Genomic DNA, 24,332 nt, shown 5'->3' on the forward strand with positions numbered 1-24,332 from the left:
TTCAATAAAAGCAACTGTCCCAGTCATGGGAGCTAAACCCAACACAGAGGGGAATGTCCGCGGGCAGCCCTGAGCAGAAAGCACAGATGTACAATGCTGAGAAGTAGCCCCCTCTGTGAGGTGTGGCAGGGGGAACAGAATAGAAACCCGAAGGGGGACGCCTCAGGGTAGGGGTGGGATCTCACCTCAGAGGACAGCTGAGTCCTGGAGGCCCCCCATTTCAGGGGAGACAGATTCTTGCCATGACTTTCCTCTTAATGTCCCAAATCTCAGGCCTAGGAGTGCAATATGCAAGCACAGAGTCCAGCCCCCTTTGTAAAACTTTTATTTAGAAATCTTCCCAATATAGCCTTATATATATACACACACTTCATCACCACATGGGTTTTGTCGCTAAAGAGTCACACGCCCACAGTGTTGGCCTCTGGGCTGTACAAAGATCACAGTACCTGGAGCGGTCACTCCTCTCCTGCAGAAAAATGCAGAGACCAACGCAACTCATCAATTCATCACGTACAGTACAACATTGAGGGAAAGTGCTGGGCCCGCCCACAGGAACACCGCGCTATGTACATGGGCAGGGGGCACGCCCTCGGCAGGGGCCACGTACCACTGACATCACAAGTACGAGCAGACCACCCCCAAAGGCCGAAACAGTTGTCAGCTGACTACGGATGCTGTGCCCTGGGTTTTGTTTCTGGAAAAGGATAAAGGTTGTACCATGTTGTCGTTTGCACTACAAATAATATAGGAACTTTTCTTAAAAGATGAGAGTCCCTTCGTTTATTACAGTCATCTTTATTCTCCTCATGGTGTTTCTTTCTTTCTTTCTTTCTTTCTTTTTTTTTACCTTTACGTGTTTTCCCTTTTGTACAGATATTATTTTGGGAATGTTGCCATTTCTTAATGTGTGAGGAGGTGGCAAAGGAAGGTGAAGGGTATGGTGGGGCGGGGAGAGGTTTTAGAAATGAAAATAGAATAATGGATCTTGTAGTTCTCACAAAGACCTGGAGCTTTGTGTTTTCCTATCCAGTCCCATTTTGGGTACCAGCATCATGTTTTATATCTTCTCCCTATGTTCCCGTATCTCTTTTGCATTCTCAGTCCTGTACCTTGACTTAGAATGAGACAGAAATGACGTCAATCTAGAGAGATGGGGACAATCTAAGTAACTCAGGCAAAAGTGGCTTAGAACCGAAATTACCCAAATGCCGTGTGTCAGGTAGCCTGGCCCACGCCCACGTCCTGGACTCAGGGTGGGAACCCCCACTGCACGATTGTCATCAAGGGCAACAGAGTTCTCTATGGTCTCAAAATGCTTCTAGTTTCATGATCCATTCAGTCCACAGCCTAGGAGATGGACAAGCCAGGGTATTGATGAGAGACTGACACTTGGAGAGAGAACTCGTCCAGTTCACACTGTGAATCTGAGAGAAGACAGAGCCAGAAGCTTGAGTTCCTGATAGCATGTGTGATCCATCTCCAGAAACCTATCCACCCATTCACACCGTGGCAGCTTTTTACTCCCAAGTCAAATTAATCCACTGGGAAGTAACACAGCCTTAGGACCTAGGACAAAGTCTCCATCTTTAGACAGATGGGATTCCTCACAGGAGCTGCCAAGCACTGGAAAGGAACCCATCCTAATGTTCATCAAAATACGGTTTTGGGAAGCTGACACAGGACGGAGGGTCAGAGTCTACGAGGGTTAACCATGTTGCTCCCATCCCCAAGGACAGGACCTCACACCTGAAAAGGAGGGGCAGGGGCGAGTGATCATTCCCTGTCTGCACACAGCTGTCCTCGGCTGTACTCAAGGCCCCGTCACAGCCAGGGAAGTCCTGGGCTGCAACCCAACATGTGTGAGGGCGTTTCCAACAGCCACAGCGCTGGTTCTTCCACATCGTCATGGACAGGGCAGGGCCATGGGCTCATTTCCCTCTGACCTCAAAGACAGAACCTGGTGGGGGATGGCTGGGGTGACGAGGGTACAATGACAGGTATGTATGACTTGTGTGCCGTTTGTTCCAACAAGGGGGCAGTGGTCCACGCTACTAAAGGATTCTTCACTTACAAAGGACTTGCGGTAGTATTTCTTTAAAAGATGAAGGATAAAGATTTGATTTACAAAAAATGTCATGTACAACTTTTGGAAGCGGGCACTCCTATTACACTAAGCCAGCCTCCCATACAACGGTGATGACTGAAAGCTGCACCATCGAGAGGTGTTTCAGATTCTGCTAAGTGAATCTTAAACTGGTTTCTGATTGGATTCCCCATGTCCTAGGATTTGGGCTGGATTCTGGGTCATATCAGGACCTAAAGATCTCACAAATCACGGCAGTCGAGCAAATCCCAATGCCAGGAAAAACTCCCAAATACCTGGATTTCCTAGGACAGAATTTGTGCTCAGTTCAGTTCGGAACACAGAGCAAACCTTCAGCAAACAGACATCGTGCAGCAGGGAGGTCCCTCTGAGCATCCAGCGGAATGCACAGATGGGGCTTGCGTCTACTCTCAGCACCAACACACGCGCATCGGCACGCTGGCGTTTGCTCCCCACAGGAACGGTGATGTGGAGCCGAGAATACAGACAGGTCGCTGGAGACACCACCAGGATTTGAAGCCCATGTGGCCCAAATAGCTCTTGCTCATTTGCCTCTAACTGGTTTCCCTGTCTCTGCCTTCACACAAAGCCCAAAGGGCACGCTCACAGCTGCAGACTTGGTCCCCACAGCCACAAGGAGTAGGAAGACAAGTTTCAGTGGAGAGAAAGCAGAGCTTCAGTGCACAGGGCAAGAAGTAAGGGCTACTGGGTTTTCTGACCCTCTGACCCAGCTAGTCGGGAGCAGGCAGTCCTCTGGCCATCTTCTTCAATCAGGCCCTGAAGAAAGCACCTCGAGGTTTGTGACTCTGCAGTAGCTGGCAAGCTGGATGGACCAACACTGGCCTGGGTGAAGATGGGGCTCAAGAAACGGGCAGCTATTGGGTACCTATATATTTGGACAGAGTGGCCACAAAAGCCACCCCAGCCAGCTTGGGAGGGGCTAAAGGCAAGGCAGAGGCTGCTGAATGCCTCAGGTGAGAGCTGACAATCCCAGGTCTCAGCAAAGACAGGGCTCCCAAGTTCCAGGCCAAAAACAGTGCCACTCGAGCCTCTTATTTGAGAAGTCTTAGGGGTTTGAGGAAGGGAGAAGACCGTGCCGTCTTCATGAAAAGTACCTACCACTTTACTCCATTTTTCTGTTCTCCTACTGAAGCAGGAAACAAGAAAGCCAGCCCCGGGGCAGTTTGGGCTTCCCAAAGTTCAGACATCATAGAAAGCTCATCAAGTCCATTGCCCTGCTTCAGAGCTGCCCAATCTTCACCCACCTGACCTGAAGCCCACAGTCCCAGTGGCCTAAGGGCATACTCCTGGCTGGTTTAGGATGGCCCCAGACCCATCACCGAGGGCCAGCTCCATCAGTGGCGGGCAGCATGGCAGGATGGAGGCTGCGGACCGTGTGCTTGGGTGCAGGCTCTTCTGTATAGCTGTCTGGGCTGGCTGCTCCATCTAGGGAGCTGCCACAGCTGGAGTTGGGGGACAGCACGTCCTGCAGGAGGTCGTCTGGAGGTGCACCACCCCCTCCACCCCCACTCGCTCCACCAGCCCCCACCACAGGGTCCTTGCCAGGCTTGGCCCGCTGGGTGCCCTCCTCCTCCTGGTCATTGAGCAGCTTGGCCAAGAAGTTGATGTATTTCATGGCCAGGCGGAGGATTTCATTCTTGCTGAGCTTCTTGTCTGGGGGGTGCGTGGGGATCAGCTTGCGGAGTTCAGCAAAGGCCCCATTCACATTCTGCTGCCGCCATCGCTCCCGACTATTGGTGAAGATGCGCCTTACTACTTTGGTGTGGGGACCTGGAGGGCAGGGGGACAAGGGTTAGGAGAGTGGGTTGGAGATTGCCCAAAGCATCTTCTCCTGTGGGGAAGGAGAGAAAACATCCACTGGGAAACTTGGGAAACCTAGAATGCCTTCTTTCCTTTTACTTAGAAAACTCTTACTCATCCTTCAAAATCCAGTTCATCTGTTTCCTCCTCTCTGAGGACTTCCCTCAGCCCCTCCAGAGAGATCTAACCAACCACGACAGCCCTGTAATCCCTGGATCTCCATCACTTGTGAGCATTGATTGCTGTATGCTTCTATGCTTCTCTCTCTCTCTCTCTCTCTCTCTCTCTCTCTCTCTCTCTCTCGGCTGTGAGACATTTGAGGACAGGGACCACATATTATTCATTCATTCATTCATTCATTCATTCACTCACTCACTTGTACCAAGAGCCCATATAGCACTAGTTACAAAGACAGACTCTGGAGCCAGACTTTCTGGGTTCAATTCCTGACTATTACTCACTAGACGGTGACTCTGGGCAAGTTACTTAAACTCTCTGCCTTGCTTCATCATCTTTAAAATAGAGGTAATACTAGTCACTCAAGTCATAATATTATCACATGGTTCTAGCAACTAACACAGGCAAAGTACTTAAGACACTACTTGTTTCAGATTAAATATTCATTTAATAACTGTTAGCTATTACTATCCATTTATCAGTTATTTCCTAACAACCAGCACTGTGCTAGGCACTAAAGAATAATGGTGACTAAAACAGATGGAGTGCCTGCCCTCGTGGATCTTACATTTTAATGGACATGACAGATGATGAACAAGTAGCAAACATAAACAGACATTGAGGCTGAATATAAATAAAAGATGGAAAGGAGCTACTACATTTAGCTGAGGTGGTTGGGGACGGCCTTTCAGAGGAGGTAAGACATCTATAAGGTAAGAATTTAAGGCTGAAGAAGAGCCAGCCAGGCACAGGAAGGGAAGAGGGTACAACATGTGCAAAGACCCTGAGCTGAAAAGTGGTTGAAGCCAGCCTGTCTGGATTAATGTGGGTGAGATCAGAGTAGTCTGAGTTCAATCCCATAGGGCCCTACAGGAGGGTGTGGGATTTTACTCTAAGGGTGATGGAAGGCACAGAGTGAGGGTTTAGTAAATGTTTGCTGACTGACTGATCAGGCTGGCAGGAGGGATAATGGAGGAGAGAGCAGAGATCAGAGGAGAAAGGATTTACACGTGGGCTCTCTCCCCGAGGAGAGAAATAGAGAGACAGCCAGGCCCAGGCTCAGCCTGAGCTTCTAGGCAGGCATCTGAGGGCTGCCTCAGTCTCTCCGTGTCTACAACGCACTGAATACAGACTGGACTAATATAACTAGCTTGTGTATATGAAGACTTGCGGAGCAGAGGCAGACACCAGAGTGAATGTATCTAGCGTCTATGGTGTGCAAAGCACTGCACTAAATGTCCAACCCTGACCTGGGATTCCCAAAGCCAGGGAAGACAGAGGTGGGCCCTGCTAGTGTTCCTGAGCTCATCCTGGGCTGTGGTGGCAGCTTCCCTCCTCAACACTGAGGCACAGAGCTGGGCTCCCAGCAGTCCTTAGGAATCTCTGCACACTGAAGGAACTGCCAATCTGGGCATATTTGTTTGCTGTCTTCTGATGACCCCTGGATCCAGACCTCAGAATGTGGAAACTTGGACAGGGGATAAAAGTAAAAGAGAAGACAAGGCATGACCTAAGATCCACTGCTCATTTGACAGCTAAGGAGACTGAGGTGAGGACAAAGGCAGACCTTGCCTTTGAGGTCAGTCTGTGACCCAGCACACCTGTGCAGACACTTCCTTCTTGATTGTCTCTCTCTCCTACATGTGCATGTGTGCACTTATGCACTTATACACACACACACACACACACACACACACTTTCCCAGAAGGATCACTCATCCTTTGCCACAGTGCCTCTGAAGCTGTCTTTCCAAACCCCAACAGGTCCCAGCCCAGCTGACTCTTTGCCAAAGGCCAGACCCAGGCTGGGAAAAACACAGCACACCTGCTGGGCAGTCCTACCCTGGGAGCCTCAGAGGAAATAACTTGCTGTCCTCTGGCCTCCAAGCCAGACAGAGGGCAGTCCCTCAGCTGTGGCATTAGAGACAGCCAGCCCCTGCTCCAGGACTAATGCTGACTGATGTTGAGAGAACTCCTAGGTGGGGAGGGGGGCATTATGACTGCTGTCACAGCTACAACTAGACAGGCTCCAGAAGGAGCACCTACCCTGAGCCAGGCCCTAAAAACGCTTTACCACATTGTACACTTTCAACAACCTGTGAGGAAGCTATTACTCTTCCCACTTTACAAATGAGGAAACTGAGGTGCAGAAAAGTTCAGCAACAGGAACCACATTAAGTCCTGACTTTAGATCTGGCCTTAGTTCCACTTCTATGAACTCTTTTTGGTTAAATATCTGATTTCAAAGTCCATGGATTTATCTGCACCCTTACACTCTCCCTTTCACCCCCATTTCTGCCTCCTTCCCAGAGAACTACTCACCTCTCCCCACCTTCCTCTTTCCTGAGTCTATCCAACCCTCTACGTCCTCTTTCTCTGGCCGGTCACTGAGTAGGTGCTTAGTAAATATTGGTAATATTATGGGGAATGGCTACCCTGTCCTCCTGTACTCCCCGCAAGCCCTCAGCCCTTCCCATCACCCCTTTCCTTTCCTTGGTGCTTGATTTCCATTGTCTCTGCATTTCGTAGAAAATGCCTCTTCCCTGGGGAACTTCATGGCTGTTTCTGCCTGCTTCCTGTTTGGTATACCCACTGCCCCTCTCTAACCTAGCAGCACGAACACCCCAACACACTTCCCTCTTGACCTTATACCCCTGTGCCCCCCAGGTGGTTGGGTCTTTTGAGGCCTGTTCCCTTGTCCAGACTCCAGCCCCTTTCCTCTCCAGAAGACCACAGAGGACTCCCAGAAGCTCCAGCTCCACACACATTCCTCTCACTGGCCCCTTGCATAAATCCCAGCCTGGCTCCAAGGCCTCAGGGACCCTTCCTTCAGGAACCCAGGTCCCAGCCAGGCTGAGCACTGGGAGCTCCAGGGATTTTCTCCATGTCCCTCAGCTCTAAGAGCCTGCTCTCCTGCTCCCTGGCGCTGGTCCCCATTGGCTACATAAGGTCAATCTTGGGAAGAAGGAAAGGGTCTTCCAAATTTTCCACTCATCCAACCCCTTCCTCCAAGTTTGGGGCCAAAGACTACTCAAGAAATTCATAATAGCAGGGCTAAGGCTCTTTGGGGGGGAAGCGAAGAGGCAGCATAGAATCTGTGATGTCAGGAAGGGAACTCCAGGTCTCAGTCCTGAGTGTAGAACAAGAAGGCGTGACAATGCAGGGCCTTGGGAGGAGACCCTTGAAGGTGCAATTCCAGGCAGGGAGCAGACTCCCACCTCCGAAGAGGACTTGCAGGGAAGTGTAGGGAATCCCTGAGGGTCAGTGCTTAGAGTAGAGGCACCTTGTGTTTCTCCCCCCTCCCCACTGCCCCCAGGATCCTTGCCAAGTATAGGAATGGAATCAGAGTGGGGTCAGCAACAGACCCTAGAGATTTGGACTAAGCACTATAAATGTGTCTTCACTCCCATGTCCCCTCTTACCTAGTCCCACGGGGCTAAATTGCAGTGTGAGAAACTCTGGCAGGTTGGTCGCCCATCCATGTGAAACACTAGGAGTGATCCCCCTGATCCCTTCTTCAGAGGATTCTAACTAGCATGAGGAGCAAATAACCAAGGTGGGGGCGGGCAGACTCACCGTCAGTAATCTCCATCTCATAAGGGGAGGGTCTCCTCTTCACTCGGTTGTTGGTGGCAAACATAGGAAAGGCATCTGGCTCCCCAAAGAACCCACTGTGGGAGGGAGCAGGCAGATCACACCATCACATGCAGGGTGGAGGTGAGACAGAGGCTCCTTAGCGATCCTCCTGCATGTTCTTGAGCCCCCACCCCACCCCACCCCCGGAAAAACAAGGGCAACCCTGGTCCCTTCACCTCTGAATTGGAGATAGAAGGAGCATGAACACACACACACACACACACACACACACACACACACAGAATCAGAGCGGAACATATGGAACAAACACAAAAATGAACACACGCACAAACACTCCACAGACAGACATACTCCCCTCCCCCAACACAAGTACACAATCCACAGGCAGCCTCCACTCCCACACAGGTGGTCTCACAGGCAGACGTGGCCTTCACACCTAGTGGTGTGCAACTCTAGCACCATAAAAGGGCACACTGTCCCCTCCTCCACAACTTCACCCCAACTTCACCCAGGCCTTACGGGGTCCTGTGGACAGACAACAGACAGGAAACCCTGACTCACCACCGCTGGCATGCCACCCCGATCACCAACCCTGGGCTCTCTCCAGCTTCCTTCTCCAGTCTACTGCAGACTCACCAACTGCCCCCCACGGTATCCCTGCCTCATCTGCCTGTCCTCCATCTCCACCATTTCAGCAGCCTCAGCAAGGAAACGGACAGCGTCACATCAAGGGGAGGAAAGGCTTGGGGCCAGAGACCACAGCTAGGGGCAGAGGGGCTGGGGAAAGGAGGGAGGGATCCACTCCCCAGGAGGGCTCAGGAGCAGAGATTCAGATGCAGGAAGATCGGGCACACTCCCTGCCTCCCTCAGATCCTTCTCTCTTACCTGTCTACCCAGGGCTGCAGTTTCTAAAAGGATTTCAGGGTCGAGTGCAGTCAGACACACTCTTGCCTGGTACTCACACTCACTCAACTCCCTTCTTCGGACCCTACCCTCTAATCGCACAGCACACCGTGCTTCTACTCACACCCAGCCACATGCCTGCACTCCCCCTCCGTGGCTTGCACACAGCCGGGTGCGCCGCAGTCACCAGGGACCCCCACATCTGCCCGCGCTCGTACACACACACACACACACACACACACACACACACACACACACTCATAGAGGGCTACTTTCTCATTTGTACACGTGGACCCCAGCTTCTAGGCTTTGACGCCTGAGCGTTTAAAACAGCCCCTCCCTCTCTTCCTGCGCTCCAGCTGCGCATCCCCGAAGTTCACACGGGGAGCCCTGGGAGCCCGCGGCCGCCTGCACCCCCACCTCCGCCCTCCCGCCAGGCCCTGACCTGCCGAGCGAGGCCAGCGGCTGGCTGAGGCTGTAGAGCAGCGTGCGGCCGGGGGCGGCGGGGGCCGCCAGCGCGGGCGGGCTCAGCTGCACCATGCGGCCGTCGCCGGGCAGCTCAGCAGGCGCCGGGGCGGGCGCGGGCGCCGGGGCGGAGCCCGGAGGTCTGCACAGCTCGGTGGTCGGCACCCGATGGCGCGCTTCGGCCGCGGCCGCGTCGCGGCCCTTTAAGTCTCGCGCGGCGCCGCCTCCACCCGCGGGGCCGCCCCCCGGGCCGCCGCGCGCGCCCAGCTCGATGACCGGGAGCTCGACCGGGGCCGTGCGACTCGTCTCCTTGGCGACGCCGTTCAGCAGGACCAGGTGCGGGGGGGCCATGCGGGCCTCGGCCGCCTCCCGTCCCTCCAGTGGAGGGTCACTCCGTGCCGCCTCGCTCGGCGGCCGCTCCGTCATCCTGCGGGCAGACAGACAAGCGGAGGCCCGCTCTGACAACCGCCCCCAGCGCACCGACGTGGGGTGGAGTAAGGAGGTGAAGGGCAGAAAAAGAAACTCACGCTCCCAGACGTGGGAAAAGGCAATAAACTTAGAGCCACGTGGACACACACTCGCCCTCGGGGCCTAAAGCCCTGGCGGGGCTGGGGCGGGAGAGAAAGGGGGTCTCTGGTTTGGGAGTAGAGGGGAGGGTGCCTGGGATACAGAGACTGAGAGCCAGAAGGACAGAGATGGAAAAAGACGACAGAGTCATTGGAAGAAAAGGAATAGAGCCAGCGAAAGAAAAACAGAAGGGGAAAAAAGGAGGAAGGAACTGTAGAAAGAAGCGAGAAAGAAGTATCACTCCGTCCCCTTCTCAGGCTGCAAGGGAAGAGGAGGGAACAAATCCCCGACCGAGTTCCTCCCGCCTCGTCTTTTTGGTTTTGGCGGGAATCGGTCCCTCGGAGGTGGAGTGCTCTTCGAACCCTCACCTCTCAGCAGCACCCACCTCAGCGTACCGCTACACACATTCACCCAGAAACCTGGTGGGTTGCAAGTAGGGAGTTTAGGGAACGGAGGCTACAGGACCTGGGGTCCAATTCGGCGAGCTGCCAGAGAATTATCCAAGGGAACCAGCACCCACGTTCAATATATATTTTCCCCCGGCGGGGGGTGTCTGTCTACACTAAGCAAACCCACCCTGTATTCTGTGCAGCTGCTGGAAACCCTAGCGGTCCTTTACTCCCACCTGACAGAGATGAGACATCAGGAGGGAAAGCTGCCTCCCTGCACACTCCACCTCCTTCTGCTCAGCTAGACTCAGAAGTGAAGTGGGGTCTGGCAGGGAATCCTGGCTGAGGCAGTATGGACACTGTGCATTCAAAGAGTGCCCCCGAGGCTACTGAGGTCTGAACTTTCATTCTTGCATGACAGGCGAAGGGGTGTCATGAAAGCCTTTAAATTCTCCCAGCATTCCCTAATCCCCACGCCTCGGTGTTGTCCTCTGGGAAATGGGAGGAATACCTCCTTTATACATTTAAAAGCACTGTGCAAATGCTCAAGTAAACATTGTTATTGACATGGAGACTGGGTGGTGGAGGGGACTACTGCCTTGCCCAAGGTCAAATACAACGATTTTTGACAGAGCAGGACAAGAACTCCGATTTCCCTCTGTCTGCACTGTCCTCCTTATATGCCCTCCCATATATACCCCCGGAGCCAAGGACACTCCTCTCCTCCACAACCATAATCCAGGATGACCACACGGGCTCCACTCCCCAGGAGCCCTTGCTCAGGTTCTTCCATCACCCTGCTTTATTGATGATGGAGCCAGGCTCCATCAAAAACTAAAACAAAAAAACCATGAGACTCTGGGTCCAAAGGTTGGGGATGCTTGTAAGTTATTTTTTTTAAAAAAAATTAAAATTAATATAATCAAATTGACAGGCTTCATAAATATTCAAAATAAGGTTTCTGCTCTCAGGTTATATAATTGGGGTATTTTTTTGTAGCAGAAAATAAATACACAAAAGTCCAATTCGGCCCCAAGCAGAGTCCATCTAATCATTCAGGGCAACCATCGATCTCCCATTCTGTCACTGCACCATCTCAGGACCAGAGTCGGCCTAGGCACCATCTTTCCACCTCAGAAGAAAGACCAGACTTTCTGAAACCTCCTCTGGAGCTCAGCTCAACAGCTACCAAACACACAAGCTGATGGAGAATCGCCATTCAGATTGCGCTCCTTCCCTAGGTCTGCCTGCCCTGCGGCCCGGCCCGGAAACAACAAAATTCCCCAAGACTTGGTGCACACTGAGCTGCAAAGGCAGTGGGTTCGCAATGCTTCGCTGGAAGCGAGTTTACGATTATGGCGGAAACAATAGATCTGTATCCACAGAATGGGACCGCCAAGACACTTCAGCTGCTAGAAATGTACCCAAGGTATACCAGTCAGGTTCTCCTGACTCCCCTGCTGCAGTGAAATGTACCAGAAATATACCATCCTATGGCAAAATAAACAAACTCCAATGTGCTGGCTCCCTACCTTACTGTCCCAATTTGTGGTATGCCCAGTGACACGTGCTTCAGCCCCAGTTTCTAACCGAGTGACAAACGGTGTGCACTGCAATCGCCGGATTGAGCTCAAGCTCTCCTTAGGACACATTTATACCCTCTGATTAATTTCATGGCTCCCTGGCTCGGCGAAGGACCTGATCCTCGAGGGGCAAAGAGAGCACATATTCCAGATGAGTTGACCCTGGACCCAAATGCCCTCTCCAGATGTCTATAAATATCTATATCTCTGAGGCTTTCTGTGGGAAACCTATGATTGGTCCCCAGGGTCTGTGGCCCAGCACTCCCCGCCCCTCCCTGGACCTCAGGAAAACCCGGCGGGCTCTTCTGCAACCAGGATCACTCAGACCAGGGGTCCAAGCTCCGGAGGAAGCCACCGGAGGAATCACATGCACCTTCAGTTGTCAGTTTTCAGCGACTAAACCCCATCACTTGGCTTTGGTTAAGATTACTAAAAGCAAAGCCTGAGTAATTTTTGTTTATTTGTTTTTATTTTGGGGAGATGAAGAAAAGGGGAGAAGGTTTCAAACTGAATGGTGCTAGGGTATTTGACCAAAGACAATTAATTCTTCTTTGTGTGGCCAAGACCCAGCTCACGGCCCCCAACACAGATTGTCATCTGTTGCCAACCGCTAGAACCTTTCTGTGTGTGCCTGAACAAGACAGGAGACCCCGGGAGCTCCTGGGGGGCAGGTATCAGGTCTCAGGCAGCTCCAAATTCCGAAATGGAGAATTCTTCTATGAAAACAGCTTCTGCTGTGCCTGGGGCTAGAGCCACCGCCTTAACCTGGTCTCCTGTCCTCACACTGCACCCACACCCGCAAGATCCCCTGGGGGAGCCCCAAGCATGGGCAAGAACCAACATCTCCAGAGAGCAGAACCACTTTCCCCTCCGCTCTGGGAGGGGAGGGCGGAGGGGGACTCCAGCGCGGCCCCGCCCTAGGCCTTAGGCCCCTGGTCAAGGCCCCACCCGAGTTGGGGCTGCCCTAGCCAGGATGGCTGCGGCCATCTCTCTGCTGCCGGCGGCCCTGGCACACACAGCCTGCACCACCCGGATATAGCCGTTCCAAGGTTACCAGTCTTGGGAAACAGTCCCCAGAACCAGGACCGATAGGAGCAGCCTAAGGGAACTAAGTCTAACTAGCTGTTTCACCAAGGTCCAAAAAGGAAAGGGCCACAGAGTCACAGAGGCCTGTCTGCCGCAGAGTAAGATCCCGGAATCCCATTTCTGGGTTCGTCCTCTCCTCCCCCTCCATCTGAGACTGGACTGTCCTCTGTCCTGAGCCTCCTCCACCCCAGACCGGAATCGAGGCCTTCCTGGACACAGTTCCCACTGATACCGTTCCCTCCCCCCCAAACTCACCTGGGGCATATTTAGAGAGATCGGCCCTTCTCCATAGGATCTCCACTCCTCCACCGGAGAAAGGCAGAAGCCGAGGTCCAGGGCGTGGACGGGGGTCTTTGCTTCCCCCTCTCCCCGAGAGACCAGCAGTCAGGCCGCAGTGTGGTCCTGGGCGGTCTGCCGCGCCCAAAACGAGTTTCCAGGAAAAATGGGGGTGGAGAGAAAGAGGGAGGGCGAGAGGGAGGGAGAGAGAGAGAGAGAAAATGGGGTCAATGGCTGGGAATTACCTCACGTCCTCACCAACCAGCCCCGGGAGTCACGGACAGCTTTCCGCCCCCAACCTGCAGGTGTTTGAAGCCTCCCCCACCCCATAAAAAAGAACCCTACACATGACCAATCAGGAACAACTATTTAGTCCAACAACAAGAGTCCCGCTGTAGGCTGCCTGGAGCATTTTGGGACCCTCTAACTGGGCTGTCTGGTTCAGTGTGACCAAGGGTGTTTTCTAAGCACGACACGTCTACGTGCTTGGCTCTGGAGACCGTGTGAGGCCCGGAGCTGCAGCCACAACGTGGAGTTGTCCGCAGCCTAGCCTGGGTGGGTATGGGGATGTGTGTCGGAAATCAGGAATCCAGTCTTCAAACCCGAGTCCATGGGCCAGAACCTCCGAGCCCCCCATTCTTTCCATGACCCCCACCTGCCCAAAGCGAAACCAGAACCCAATTCAAAGCTGCTTCCGGCAGGAATGGAGTTGGAACCGCGCGGATCCGAGAGGAATGGGGGGGTGGATATCTGATCTATCCAGCTCCCTTTTTTTCCCTATTGATTGACAGAGAAGAGAGAGAGAGAGAGAGATGAGAGAGAGAGGAGGAGGAGAGAGAGAGAGGAGAGAGAGAGAGAGAGGGAGAGAGAGAGAGAGAGAGAGAGAGAGAGGAGAGAGAGAGGAGGAAGGAACGAAAGGGAAGGGAAGGGAAGGAAGGGAAGGAAAGGAAAGGAAAGAAAGGAAAGGAAAAGGAAAGGAAAGGAAAGGAAAGGAAAGGAAAGGAACAAGGAAAGGAAAAAGAAACCTCTGCCTTCCCCTCGCCCATCGCTACACAACGATTTTTGATTTTCTGGTGTTCAACCCGCACAGGGGGAGAATTCTAATAATTTCTCGCAGCAATAAACCAGCAAAGGGAGGGAGGGTAAAAATAAACCCATACTACTTCACAGAGTGTAGCGGTAGTGAAATTTAGGTTGCTTCCCTCCCCACGCTCTGGAGGTTTTAGTTTAATTTGTTTGTGTAAATCATCCAGTTTATGATCACACATGGAAATCTTGGATTAACTGCAAAGGCGTCCTTTTTGCCCCGATTTTGTTGGAAATATAGGAATAATTCTTCCCTGCTGTTTCAATCCAATGCGGAGATTTTCTTTCTCCTCTTCTAATCCACGTGGGGGGGAGGGGTGGGAAGAAAGGGAATCCCACTCATTCTCCGTGTTTTAGGTCGGAGTTAATTTTTGCTGTATGGCCGAGTCTCTGTGTCCGTCTCTCCTCCATTTTCTCTTCTACCCCTAAACCCAGCAACTTAAAACTAACAGAGCTTGTTGGGGGACGCAGCGCTGCTTTGTTACCAATCCAGGCTAAAAAGGAAAAGCCGGCTTCGCTCCTGGACGATCATTTTAATTAAAATAAAATGATGATGATAATGACATTAGCAACCACAATAACTGGCAAAACAAAATCCTTTCTTCCTGAGCTCGGGCAGCATTGATACCGTCCCTCGGAGCCCGGCCCCGGCCACCGATGCGACGGGTACCCGACCCACTCGGGAATGTCGCTCACCCGGGGAGGGGTGGACAAATGTTCCTTGGAGATGATCCCAGGGTCCCCACCGGAGCGCGCTGGCCTGGAGAGGAAGACCATTGTCTTTTCCGGGCCTCTCCCGCGGACCCCGGCGGCTGTACCTCCGAAACTGACCAGAAATGGACGAAGCCCCGAATGCGGTGGGAACCGAAGCCGGCCGCTATCGGCTAGAAGACACCGGCCTAAGCGAGCGCAGCTCAGCTTGGACCGTGGAAGAGCCTCCTACTCACTAGCAAATCCCTGAAACACCGAGGCACAGACTGGCCTTCGGACAGAGCGGCCGCTGATCCGGCTCCGTCTGCCCATCCAAGCCAACACTGGCTTCCAAATACATCATAATTTGGAATAAAATGTGAAATCCCTCTCCCTGCCTCCATGCCGCCTTCCTCAATTTGCGCCTCCATCTCTTGTTCGCCCTCCCCTCCAGCCCCCATTGATGTTCAAATGCACTTTCTAAGGACACAAGCACTCAGACACACAACCAGAGGACAGGACCACACACGTCCGCCCCACAGAAGGGAAGCAGAGAGTAAACCAACCAACTCTGCCCCACCAAACCGACTTGGTCAGGCTCTCACATTGTCCAACATGAAACGAAATCAGTCAACGCAATCTCTCACGGACACACAGCCCCAGGTAGTCAAGATCACACACTCCCAACACAAACAACGAAACCACCCAAACACAATTGCAAAGACCGCATAACCCCACACACGGAACCAGACCCAGGGTCAAGAAGGCAAATAACAATTATATACAACGGTAAAAACGCAGAAGGGCCGCGAAGAATCAAAATCTACACCCCCAAACAGCGCAGACACCATCCCACACGGACCCACAACCGACCGCCAAGAAGACCAGACTCGGAAGAAGTCAACACTCGTCACCGCTCACACACGCACTCTCACAATCCCGCCGCATGCACACAACCACCAAGAAGAAATGAAAACCAACCACCGCCTCGCGCATTTCTGTATATTGCGTAAGGAAAAAGGGGAAGGAAGGAAGAGAGTCTCCGAGGCGGAGGGGCGGTGGCGAGCGCGACGGCGTCCGTGGAAATGCCCCCATCGAAAGAAACCGAGGGAAAAGGAGCGAAGAGCTCTTCTGCGAGTCGGGAAAAAAGAGGGAGGAAATTAATGGGGAATTCCGCGGGAGGCCGCAGGTTGCTTGCCCCTAGAAAACGGCCAGAATGCTCACATTTTGCCGCTACTGGAGGATGCATATGGCCATTTTGAGGCCTGGTCCTCAGTGCGGAGACCTCACCCCGCCGCGATCCCCCGCGCGCGCGCAGGCCGCACCGGCTGCTCCACCGACGCGCTCTAATCCCGCTCACGTTCCAGGCCTAGTTAGCATGGGCCAAGGCGCGCCGGGGCCGTGTGCGCCGCGGGAGATAAGGCGCTGCCGCTGGTCCGCTCGCCCCTGATAAGCGCCTCAGCCATTATGGGCCAAATGATTCATTTTAATTTGGCAATTTCACCGGAGGGAGTGGGGACTGGTTCCGCGGGGATGGGACCCGCTCGGGAATGCGCCGCTCAGAGTTGGGCGCGCTGTCTAGGACCCGGCGGATCCAGCCCATTTCTGATCCCGAAGCCTCTCGGGTACCCGGGCTCCCCTCCACCTCAGTCCCTCCCTCCGCCTTCCAGACACCTTTCTTCAGCGACTCTCATCCCAGCGCTCTGTCCCTGCCTCTGAAGACCACAACACGAAAACCATCACTCCTACCCTCACCCCCACCCCCATTTATTCTTTCTCCAGTGTCCTAGACACCGGATTGCAATGGGCAGTTGCTCTTATCCTAGAAAGCTCCCCAGCTCCTCCCTGGTCCCCCCACCTCCTTCAGCCTTGGCTCCTTTTTGCTCTAAAATGGAGCCTGCTTGCCTGGATGTCATGGGCTGAGCTCACACCGGGGCTCTATGGAGACAGAACTGGTGTCAGTGCAGAGATTACAATGTCCATTCTTTTTCGTTTTAATAATTTTTTACTTTTCCATTACAGTTGACATACAATGTTATATCAGTTTCAGGTGTAAAACAGTGATTCGACATTGATATAACTTATGAAGTGATCAGCCTGATCAGTCTAGTAGCCATCTGACACCATACAGTTATTACATCATTGACTATATTCCCTGTGCTGTACTTGACATCCCCATAACCATTGTGGAAATGCCGATTTGTACTTCTTAATCCCCTCCCCCTTTTTACCCATCTTCCCAACCCCCCTCCCATCTGGCAACCATCAAAATGTTTTCTGTTTCTATGAGTTTGCTTCTGTTTTGTTTGTTTTGTGTTTTAGATTCCATATATAAGTGAAATCATAATGGTATTTGTCCTTCTCTGTCTGACTTATTTCACTTAGCATAATACCCTCTAGGTCCATCCACGTTGTTGCAGATGGCAAGATTTCATTCTTTTTTACGGCTGAGTAATATTCCATTGTATACATGTACCACTTTTTCTTTATCCATTCATCTACTGATGGGCACTTAGGTTGCTTCCATAGCTTGGTTATTGTGAATATGCTGCAATGAACATATGGATGTGCATGTCTTTTGAATTAGTGTAAAATGTCCATTCTACTACATTTCAAGCTGAGCCCAGAGCCGGGAATATCCCTCCTCCCGTAATATTTTAAACATTTTAATCTTGCTACTGAAGCACTGTTTTCAGCACTCTACAAATATTAACTCATTTAGTACTCATAAACAATCCTAAGAGGTTGATGCTATTATTATCTTCAACACACAGATGAGGAAACGGAAGCACAGAGAATAAAAGTAACTTTCCCAATGTTATTATGCATATCTAGTGAGTGGGGGAGCCTGGGTCTGAAGCAAATTGAACACGGAGTCCTCTCTGGAGCCCAGCTGTTGAAGAAGGGCAGCTAGGCTTGGAGGAGGTATCTGGGCTCAACTCATTGCAGGGACCGAGATCTATACTGTGGGGTAGAAATCTGGGTTCAAGGAGGGGTGGGAACTGGGGCTCAGCCCATGGAGGGGATCTGGGTCATTTTTTTAATAGTGGAATTGAAATAACACAGGCTCAAATCTTAGAAGTCACTTAGCTCTGAATCTCAATTTCCTTACCTGTAAAACGAGGAGATAATATTAATATATGCCTCATAGAGCTGTTGTGAGGATTAAATAAAATGATCTTTAAAAGGTGGTGGTGAGGCCGATACTCTATGAAAACCTCACCCAGCCCAGAACTCAGGATGACATCATATATGCACTTGCATGGAAGTTATCATTATAGAAACAAAAATAAAAAGATTTGGAGAGATGTGACTTGGCCAAAGCTTACAATGACCTAGAGAAAAGCAAGACCCAAATTCAAGTATCCAGTTTCCAGTCCACAGCTCTACCCACCAGGCCAGGCTGCATCTTTTGGTTTTTAGCTCCTTTGGAACCTGAGAATTAGGGAAAAGCCCTTGCCTGGTCCCAGACGGAGTCCCAGTGACGGACTGAGCCCAGAGCGTGGCTGCACTCTGAGTCCTGGCCCCTCCTTGGCCATCAGGACAACTCTGTAAGATACGGTGAATTCGGTCAGCCTGTCCCCTCTTGTGCTCTCTGGTGGAAGTCAGGGTGCCGCGTGGATATGGGTAACTTTTACAGAACCCCATGCGAGACGGGCACCCATGCCCTGAGAAAAAGAGTCTAATTCCTGGACTTGCCACCAGCCCCCACTCCCTGCAGCTCCTCTCACTGCTCAGCAGCGACCCTCAGGAGGGGCTCATCTCTCACTCTCTCCTCAGGGCTCCAGTCCCACCTCACCCACTCTTATCAAATCAAACTCTCCCTCCATTGTGCCTCTGTTTCAGCTGGTCATTTTGCCTTATTGTCCTCTTCCTCTCAACCTTTCTGCCACTTCCTGCCTGAAGCCTCAATGCAAGGGGTTGGCTTTAATCTCTCCCTCCTCTGGTCCTCTTTGCCTTTGCTCGGCTGCATCACTTAATAGGAAGGGTGGGAGTCATACAATTCAGAGTTCAAAGCCCCGGCTCTGCCACCCTTGGGATGTAGCAGCGTGGAGCTAGTCATTTTACATTTCCAAGCCCCTGCAAAAAAGGGGCTTGGCCATTCTGATATCAGAGAGCCCAGCCAGGGAATGCTTCCCTGAGGGAATGATGCCTGGATTCAGGTCTCTGATGGGATCTGAGGAGGAGTGGGTAGAAGTGTGAGCATTGAGAGCCTTCTGGGTGGGTCAAGAGCTAAAGCAGAAGGGCTTCAGGTTCATGAAAGGAACAGAAAAGAGTCCAGTATGGCTGGAGTAAGCCTGTGGACAATTTGAAGGATTTTTGGAGGAATCATTTTATTTGGTTTGAGGGTGGGTTGAGTGTCCTACGGTGGGTCAGAATTGCATTTCTAGAAAGGTCTTTGGCCTGCAAGGTGGAGAAGAGGTGGTGGGTGGGTGGGAAGGATGTGGGGAGATCAGTTCTGGCACCAATGTAGTGTCCCAGGAGAGAGACTGGAGCATGGCCTGGGGTGTTGGCAGAAGAGATGGCAAGAGACAGAGGACGATGACATGTATTTAGGATACAAAATTGGGTTTGTAAGAATTTGGGGGGTGAGGGGGAAGAAGAAATCCAGGAACCCTCAGAGTTTATGCCTTTTCTTTTCCTAGATGGTGGCCTGGAGGTCAAGGGACAAACGGAAGGATTCTGCATTTGGTTTTGAGTCCCTTGACTTCAGGTGCCTGTGAGGTACATACGGACTGCTGTCTGTATCTAATAGGGCAATGACCCTGCCCAAAGGCTGTAGGGAAGAAACGGGGACCCAAGGCTTTTTTCAGCCCAGCTGCAGAGCGTGCCCAGGCATCTGTTCATGGGGTGGGGAGGTGACGTTCACCATCCCCCTCTAGTCGGGTATGCCAGCCGTTCTTGACCTGTCCCCCTCCTGGGGCTGGGGCTCCTGACGTCTACACCCTCCCCCTCCCCTGTTTCCGACAGTCTGTGGAAAAAACGGAAACTGTTCTCTAAGCGGGGCGCCGCCCGAAATAGCATCTGGTGCCTGTCGGTCAGCGCTGTCCAAGCGTCCAGGAGCTGGTGACGCTGCCTGAGGCCCCGCCAGAAATGCCACCCCTCCTCCACCCGCCCCAAGCAGGGGCCTGGGCGGGCAGGAAACCCAGCTTCTAGGTTGGGGGTGTCGTGGGGGAGGGGAGGTTGGGACCCAGACTGGTAGGTCTGAAGTCTGGTCCTGGAGTGGGGCAGCCTGGAGAGAACAGCCTAGACAGGCTTTGGGCCTGAAGCTACGTTGCCACTCTCAGACCTGTGCACCCACACCCCCCAACTCCCCCACTAGCTCCCACCCCCGCCACACACAAAGCTGAGTTCTCCTTAAACCTCCCAAATTGGAGGTTTTCAAGTATTTCTGCCCACCCTGACTCTGGGTACAGGAAGCTCTCTGAGCTTTCTTCTCTGAGTCTGTGCTCGGGAGGGATGAACTGTGTGGGAGCTCTGATGGGCGCCCAGATTGATTTCCAATCCATACTTTGTACTGGCGGCACTCTGTGTCCAGATGCTGACCTGACTACGTCATAAATTATAATTCAGTAGTCCTTACAACAACCTGGTGAAGTAGGGACTACCATCCCTTCCATATTGTAGGGAGCCAACTGAGGCACAGAGAGGTCAAACACTTGCAGAGAGCATCCAGCTGGCTGGCAAAGTGGTGGAACCAGAATTCCACAGCTCGGGCAGTCTGCTTCAGGCTATGCTGCTACAAGGGCAGCAGGATAAGTGCAATAGTCCAGGCACTCCAAGTTCCCACTCTGCTCCCCAACTTGCCAGCTGTATGTTTCCAGAAAGGTTATTTAATCTCTGAGTTTCACTTTCCTCATCTGTAGACAGGAGATAATTGTCCATATATCATAGCGTTCTTAGGATTATTTTTAATGGTAAAACTCTGATATGAGGAGATGTCATTGTTTCCCTTCCCTTCCACTTCCATATGACCATTGCTTCCATTTTTGTCCCCATTCTTGGCCCTGGAAGAACCTTTGCCCCATTGGTAAGCAGGCCTGAGCCCAGAATTCCAAGCCTGAAATGTGGGGAGAGTCAGCTCTGTGCTTCCAAACCCCAGCGCTGCCATCACCCTTCTCAGGATGGAAAGGATTTCACTCTAATTCAGTGGTTCTCAAAGTGGACCGTCAGCCTCACCTGGGAGCTTGTTAGAAAAGCCAATTCACAGGCCCACCCAGGCCTGCAAATCAGAAAACTCTGCGAGTGAGGCCCAGAAATCTGATGTCCAGGTGATTTGTGATGTGCACACAATCTGAGAACCACTGGTCTCGTTACAACTCTCACCTGTAGCAAAGGCCAGTGTAAAATAAGTAAATGTTTTAAAGAAAGCACTGTTTCCAACAGTATTGCAAAGCCATTTCCTAACCCACGCTTCTTGCAGGAGCATGCCAAAGACCAAAGCTGCTCCCCAGACCTAAGGGACAGACGCAAGTGCCTAAGCTTGTCTGTCGTCACAAGCAAAGGAAGCCCAGAGACAGCTCTGCCATCAATGGTTTTGCTCTCAGAGCTGCCAGAAAAGCATAAAACGTGTGTGTGGCCACCAAGCCCTCTGGCTAGAAATAGTTGCTGGTGGTCACCTCAGTCAGGGCCTTGGCCCTTGTGTACATGTAATACTCGTAGACAGGGACCCTGGAAGGCTGAAGGGGACTATATGTACTGAGCACCTGCTATGCATTGCCCGTACTACTACTACTCCCTGCTCTGTTTGGTCATTTCATCCTCCATAATAACACGCCAGGCTGCTAGTGTGACCCCCACTTTAGATGAGGAAAGAGGCTCATCTCATCCAGAGGGCCACTCAGCTGGGTGGCACCCACATTGGTTTGGGACCCAGTGTCCTCTCCATTCCTGCTGGCTATAATTAAATATTTGCCACGTTGGGAAAACTACTTCAAGTTTTGGACACTTTGGATAGCACTGTGATATGTCCTGGTTTAAATCCCTTGTGACCCTGTAGAGATAAACATATAGCCAAAAATCTCATGAAAAAATGCTCAAACTCACATTAGGAAATGCAGATTAAAACGGCGATGAGGTAACTATGACACACCACTAAAATGGTTAAAACTTAGAAAACTGACCATACCAAGTATTGGTGAGGGTGTGGGGCAACTGGAATCTCATATGTTGTTGAAGGAAAGGTAAAAATGACTCAATCACTTGGAAGAACTTTTTGGCAGTTCCTTATAAATGTACAGTTTATAAACACAACACTTACTTGGGGAAACGGAAAAATATATATGCAATATGCACAAAAACACTTGTATACAAATATTCATAACAGCTTGATGCATAACAGCTAAAAACTAGAAACAATCCAAATGCCCATCAACAGGTGAATGGATAAACAAATTGTGGTTCACTCATGCAATAGAATACTACTCAGCAATAAAAAAAGAACCAAAGTACTGATACATGCAAGAATATGGAGTAATCTCAAAAACATTATGCTCATTGAAAGAGGCCAGATACAAAAGAGTATGGAGAACTTCTAGCAGACCAGAAGTTCCTGCCTCCAGCTCCTTATCCAGTGTCCCTTAAACATCCCTCCAACATGGTGCCAACCACACATAGCTGGGTGTCTATGTACCCCACTGAACCTCTCCAAGACAGGGACCGTGTCTGGCTTGCCAATGCCCTAGCATGTCACAGACACAGAGCAGGAGCACCATAAATGTATGGTGAAGAAGTAAGAGTGACAGAGACTGAGTTGGAGAAAGAAATTGAGGGAGAGGGACACCATCCAGCAGGAACCTGGGCCATGAACTTAGAGGAAGCTGAACGGCCAGCTCTCCTCGTCCTAGAAACCAGCCACAGAGAACGTGCAAGTGCCTCCTATAAGGCCCCTGTCAGAGAGAAATGATTCCATGAATACACAAGCTGTGAGTGGCAGCCCCTTCCTGGGGTGACCCAGGAAATGCGAACCTTGATGGGGGTGGGGGCGGTGGACTCTCCTTATCCCCACAGACTTGTCTGTGCTGGTAGGGAGGGGAGTGCAGGAATGGGGCTTGGATTGGAGAATCACAGCGCAGGTCCCTCTAAGGTGATTCTTGGGGTTTGGAGCAAGTCAGTCATCAGGAATGACTCAGCTATGGTCCATGTACTTGCTCCACTTCCAACCAGCGTCTATGACCCGGTATCACTTCACCAAAGTAGGAATACCAGGCTGTAGGGAACTGAAACACATATTTACCTCAGGAGGAGAAGAGAACGTGGGCTCTGCGGTCAGACAGGCCCGAGTTCAAGTCCTGACTTCACCTGTGTGACCTTGGGCACGTCACTTCACCAGTGAGTCTCTATTTCCACTCAGGGATAATCCCGACATAATGCTCAGGTTAAGAGCAAGGGCTTTGGAGTGAGACTGTGAGTTTGAATTCTGATTCTTCATATTGGCTGTGACTTTGGAGAAAATTACTTAACCTCTCTGTTCTTATTTTCTAGTCCACAAAATAGGGGATAGCAAAACTATACCTCATATACTTGCTGTAAGGTATAGTTTTGCTATCCTCTATTTTGTGGACTAGAAAATAGGAACAGAGAGGTTCCTATCTACCTCATATAGTTGCTGTAAGTTAACAAATGCACAGGGCTTAGAACATAGTAGGTGTGTTCAGTAGATGTTAAGTGGCATTATTACTTCACTGAGTTGTTACGATGATGATGAGAGACCAGATATGATCTCCTATGATCCTAACGAACCACAATGCAGCAAACAAACAGTACTGGCTCCAAATAAGTTGTTTCTGATCTTCAAAAAGATCTCGAAGCCAAATTTCATCTTCCTTTCTACCAATTTGTCCTCATTCCACTGTCCTGAACCAGGATCCTGTCACTTGTTGGGGTCTTCTCATCTAATTTTGTCCCGATTCTCTGTGGTTGTGAGTACTTCTATGAGTGTTTGCCAAGTGAAAGCGCATGTTTATTCTGTCACTTCACAGGGGTACTGTGAGGTCTAAATGAGATTCTGAGTAGGACTTTGAGAAATTTTAGATGAGTGTGATTCTGCAAATATGTCTGTGCATGCATAAATGCATGTTTACAACAGGGTCTAACAGTGCCTTCTCTTTCTTCATCGGCTCCCCAGGTCTAGCACAGGCTCCAGACACACCCGGCACATTCAGCAGAACTTGTCCCTGTGACTCTTCATCAGACAAGGGGATTGTACATAGTCCCTCGTCTCGGGGTGCTCCCAGCCATGAGTACACATAGCCAACATACAAACTGGTTGTAATAAATCTGTAAGAGGACAAGAAGAGGACCAGAAAGGGTTATGGAAAATCAAAGGAGAAAAATATCATTTCCACAAGAGGATTCTGGGAAAGTTGCTTGAAGGATGGGAAGGGAATGAGGGTGGGGGTTGCCTTTAAGATGGGTTTTGAAGGGTACACAGGGTTTTGAACCCATGAAGGGTTTGGAGGCAAAGGAGCAATGTGAGCAAAGCAAGAAGGCTGAAAAGTGTGTGTGTGTGTGTGTGTGTGTGTGTGTGTGTGAGTGTGTGTGTGATTGTGTGTGTGGCCTTTTTTCCCCTTATGGTGTAAAGGAG

General features: G+C 51.3%; 1 protein-coding gene across 8 annotated transcripts; it reads right to left on the minus strand.

The window, feature by feature from the left end:
• Window positions 1-308: 308 nt before the first annotated feature.
• TAL1 (TAL bHLH transcription factor 1, erythroid differentiation factor) lies at window positions 309-16,132 on the minus strand. 8 transcript variants are annotated; one of them, XR_004423912.1, is made up of 7 exons: window positions 15,971-16,132; window positions 12,950-13,105; window positions 9,050-9,496; window positions 7,681-7,775; window positions 1,205-3,898; window positions 611-697; window positions 309-469 (listed from the first exon to the last, which is right to left on the minus strand). XR_004423912.1 is itself a non-coding variant. In XM_033115176.1 (5 exons), the coding sequence occupies exons 3-5, from the start codon at window positions 9,493-9,495 to the stop codon at window positions 3,444-3,446; spliced, it is 996 nt and encodes a 331-aa protein (XP_032971067.1). In that variant the 5' UTR covers window position 9,496; window positions 12,950-13,105; window positions 15,971-16,132; the 3' UTR covers window positions 309-3,443. The 8 variants fall into 8 exon arrangements, 4 of the variants coding, with proteins under 4 accessions (XP_032971067.1, XP_032971069.1, XP_032971068.1 ...); XR_004423913.1 differs by lacking the exon at window positions 611-697; XR_004423911.1 differs by having other exon boundaries at window positions 309-697.
• Between the last annotated feature and the right edge of the window lie 8,200 nt (window positions 16,133-24,332).

Source organism: Rhinolophus ferrumequinum, chromosome 9, assembly GCF_004115265.2.
Source record: "Rhinolophus ferrumequinum isolate MPI-CBG mRhiFer1 chromosome 9, mRhiFer1_v1.p, whole genome shotgun sequence".
In the NCBI taxonomy this organism is placed as follows: domain Eukaryota; kingdom Metazoa; phylum Chordata; class Mammalia; order Chiroptera; family Rhinolophidae; genus Rhinolophus; species Rhinolophus ferrumequinum.

What these genes read in the sequence shown, in the direction of transcription:
- TAL1 (XM_033115176.1), bottom strand. Translation starts at nt 9,495, where the DNA reads ATGACGGAGCGGCCGCCGAGCGAGGCGGCACGGAGTGACCCTCCACTG. An exon ending in CCGCTGGCCTCGCTCGGCAG is followed by an intron (nt 7,776 to 9,049) that starts GTCAGGGCCTGG and finishes TCCCTCCCACAG; the next exon opens with TGGGTTCTTTGGGGAGCCAG. An exon ending in TGAGATGGAGATTACTGACG is followed by an intron (nt 3,899 to 7,680) that starts GTGAGTCTGCCC and finishes CCTGCCCTCCAG; the next exon opens with GTCCCCACACCAAAGTAGTA.